Source organism: Danio rerio, chromosome 22 (assembly GCF_049306965.1).
Source record: "Danio rerio strain Tuebingen ecotype United States chromosome 22, GRCz12tu, whole genome shotgun sequence".
Lineage (NCBI taxonomy): Eukaryota > Metazoa > Chordata > Actinopteri > Cypriniformes > Danionidae > Danio > Danio rerio.
Genome location: NC_133197.1, coordinates 36596675 through 36600000, shown reverse-complemented (window position 1 = coordinate 36600000; position 3326 = coordinate 36596675). Strand labels below are relative to the sequence as shown.

General features: G+C 37.0%; 1 protein-coding gene across 1 annotated transcript in view; it reads right to left on the bottom strand.

Moving 5' to 3' along the window:
* si:ch73-304f21.1 overlaps nt 1-1643 on the bottom strand; it is an 8652-nt gene extending 7009 nt beyond the window's left edge. Inside the window, exon 1 of the mRNA XM_009296498.5 lies at nt 1397-1643. Within this exon, the coding sequence (XP_009294773.1) occupies nt 1397-1454 (58 nt within the window). The 5' untranslated portion in view covers nt 1455-1643. The remainder of the gene's footprint in view (nt 1-1396) is intronic.
* Nucleotides 1644-3326: the final 1683 nt, after the last annotated feature.

Genomic DNA, 3326 nt, shown 5'->3' with positions numbered 1-3326 from the left:
TGGAAACCAGCCTGGAAATGGCCAAAACCCCTCTAAAAACTTGAAATATGACATACTTTGTGTCAATGAACAAGTATTGGCACATATATTTAGGCCTACCTAAGTACATTCAGCTTATTAAATTAAATGCATTTGAAATGAAGAAGGTGTCAGGGTGTCACCTCACAGCAAAAAGATTGCTGGTTTGAGTCATTCGAGTTGTGGTCTAATTTTATTGGTGTTTCCTTGTATAAAATTTAATTGTAATCTTGTCAGGCAACTTTGGAGAATTTGATGTTTTCCCATTCCCCAAAGATGGCCACCGAATGAAATGACTTTACTTAAAAGTGAAAGTTGGTATTGGCAAACCAATAATACTGCTAGCTTATAAAGCTACTAATTAGCTATTTAATAATGAGGTAGTAGTTGGGTTTAGGTATAGATTAAGAATGTAGAATAAGATCATACTTTATAATGACTAACCAACAGTTAATATCTTAATAGGCAGGTAATAAGCCAATATAGTAAATAGCATGTGTTGTGACCTTAACTCAAAGCTACCATTGTCTTTTGTGTTCAACAGAAGAACGATAAGATTTGAACAAGTGAAGAATGAGTAAATGTTAGAAGAATTGTAACTACATAAAATAATAGGGGAAAACATGTCAAATTTAAATGGAATAATAAAAAGTCAGACTTAAGGCCTTAGCATTTCTTAACAAAATATTTGCGCATACTCACATTAGCATAATTTTTGTGACATTACAACAATACATATTTTTAGTGAGTGCTTTAGAGTTGGGATAGATGTTTTAAAAATACAATATATAGGTAATTTAATAAATATAAAAATAATATAATGATATAATATAATAAAATAAACTTTCGGCCGCCAGCTTTGACCCTGCTTGGACCAATGTTGACTCGTCATATAGGGTAAACTGGACTGTTGCCAATATGCTGCAATGTTATCTGAGAAGCAAGCACGACTGACAAAAATGACTGTTCGTTAGCGCGAGCAAAACAAAAAACAAAACAAAAAATTAAGAATAGAAAAAACCGCACTTGGAGAAAACCGCATATCTTGATTTGAGGCATCTAATCTGGGCTCCGTTTCATTCACCCGTAACCGTTTATGAAACTAACAAAAACTAAACTAAACTTAAACTAACAACTAAAGCATCTGGCTATATAAGTTAACGTTACTTATGTTTAATTTTAAGCACGCAGACGCAGATATGATTTCAATAACAGTAGCACGCGATGAAGACCCGTTATAGTGAATGTTGAAGTCTACTAAGTAGACAACTGAAATATGGCATAATAACCGCTCGCCGCTAATTTACCACACAGAGATCAAAAGCCTCCACAAAATGTCGAAGTACTGAACAGGCTGCTTAAAGTTTGAAGCTCTTACCTTGATGTACGATCCCGATCCAGGAGAGGAGGAAAAGCGGCTCTTTCCCCGTGAACATCTTTCTCCAGCTGCCGGTGTTGCTGCACTGTGCGCTTTTTTCGCGCGCCGATTAAAGTGTTCAAGCGGTGTCAAAGCTAAAATCTGCTTCAATAACGAACTTGCTATCTAATTTTCGTGTCGTCCGAAGAACACTGCTCGCTTGAATGAGCTGCTCTCGTGCGTATGCTCTTTAAGTTTTAGCTCATCTGTTCGTATCCTGAGTGCTGAATCGGGAGGGCTGATCTGACACCTCGACGAATGACATCACTAGAGAGGCGTAAATTTAGGGTGGACGGTGGGGACGTGTCCCCAGCAATATCCACAACTTACCGAAATGTCCCCACCAGTAATTTAATTCACTTAAAAACATTGCGCTGTCAGTATAAACATAGACATGCCGAAAGGGTTAAATCGCGTTCTCTCCTCGAGTCGTACCGCCCCCGAACACATCTGAACATTGTGATTGGCTGTGCCTTTCCCTGCTCTCATGTGAGTGGCTGCTCTCAGATCATAGTTTCAGATACAAACAAGTGGTGCTCGCTGCAGAGCCATTTGAGGAGAGGTGAGCTCCAGAGAGGGGGAGCTTAAGCTTGAGCTCCACCTTTTTTGCACTTCTTCTACGAGTGATGTCACTGGGGGTAGGGTTAGGGGTGGGGTTGGTCTACGCATTAAAACAGCTTACAGGAGGAGGAGCGACAGCTCATGCTCCCCCTCTCTGGAGCTCACCTCTCCTCAAATGGCTCTGCAGCGAGCACCCTCTCGATACAAACAGCGCCAAAACAACTGCGCGCCGTGCGTGGGGGGAATTTCTCGATGTGTGTGTGCGTGCCTCGCACAAGTGAGGATGGAGGTAGCAAGAAGAGGTGGATATAAAGAGCTTTTTCCAACGAAAAGTGTAAGTCACATGAACTCAAGTTCGCTACTGAATGAGTCCATCATGATAATGCCGTTATGCTAGGGTTTTCACCGCTTTTACGTTCAGTCTAAAGTTAAAGCAGACTAGTCTGTAAACAATATTCCCTGAACACTAACTGCAGAATAAACACCTACATGTAAACGTATATGACCATGCCAGTTCTCCTAATCTCTTAGAGTAACATCTCCAATTTTGGTTGAAACAATTTGTCAGAAAAACTACAGCCTGTGCTCCATCTTTTAATAATACTATGAGACATGTTTAATTTGTACGAAAAATGAACGAAAGTCTTTATTAAGCTCTCTCTTTATCAGTTAATAAACATTATTTCAACATGACACTTTCAGGCCTGTAGCCAGCATTGAAAGGGGTTATTTGTTTTCTGAAAAACTGAAACTTCTTGCAGTTATTCACCTGATTTTCTGTTTAATTGAGGTATAAATATGACATTTTAGTGACATTAAGAACTAATTTTGCTGGATAATCTTGTTTGATAGTTATTATAACTACACTTTTTAATGTACCAAAACTATTTCCTACCATTTTGTCAAATTGCTTTATTTACACATTTAAACTAAGTTTTATTACAGTTTTATAAATAATAAAAATACTTTGAACTAGAAATTAGGACTTAAAATTCTTAGAATAAATAAATGAAGTACAGTACAGATGCCAAAACCTTTAAATGCCATGTAAAATGAGCATTTTTCTCAGCCTCGCATATTTATGTTCAGTTATTTCACTTTAAAGGCAATAAAAAGAATGTATTTGTCACTATAAAAGTAAAATCACTGAGTCCACACACAGGAGTTGGAGAAAAATGCTCATTTTACAAGAAAATATTAAATGTCATTTAGAGGTTTTTGCATCTAAACTCTTCAAATATGTAAATATACTTATTTTTAAAATAAATTTTTTTTATCATAATTTTCTTTGGGAAATCTGTTAAAACTTGATTAAAATTAAAAACTGAAG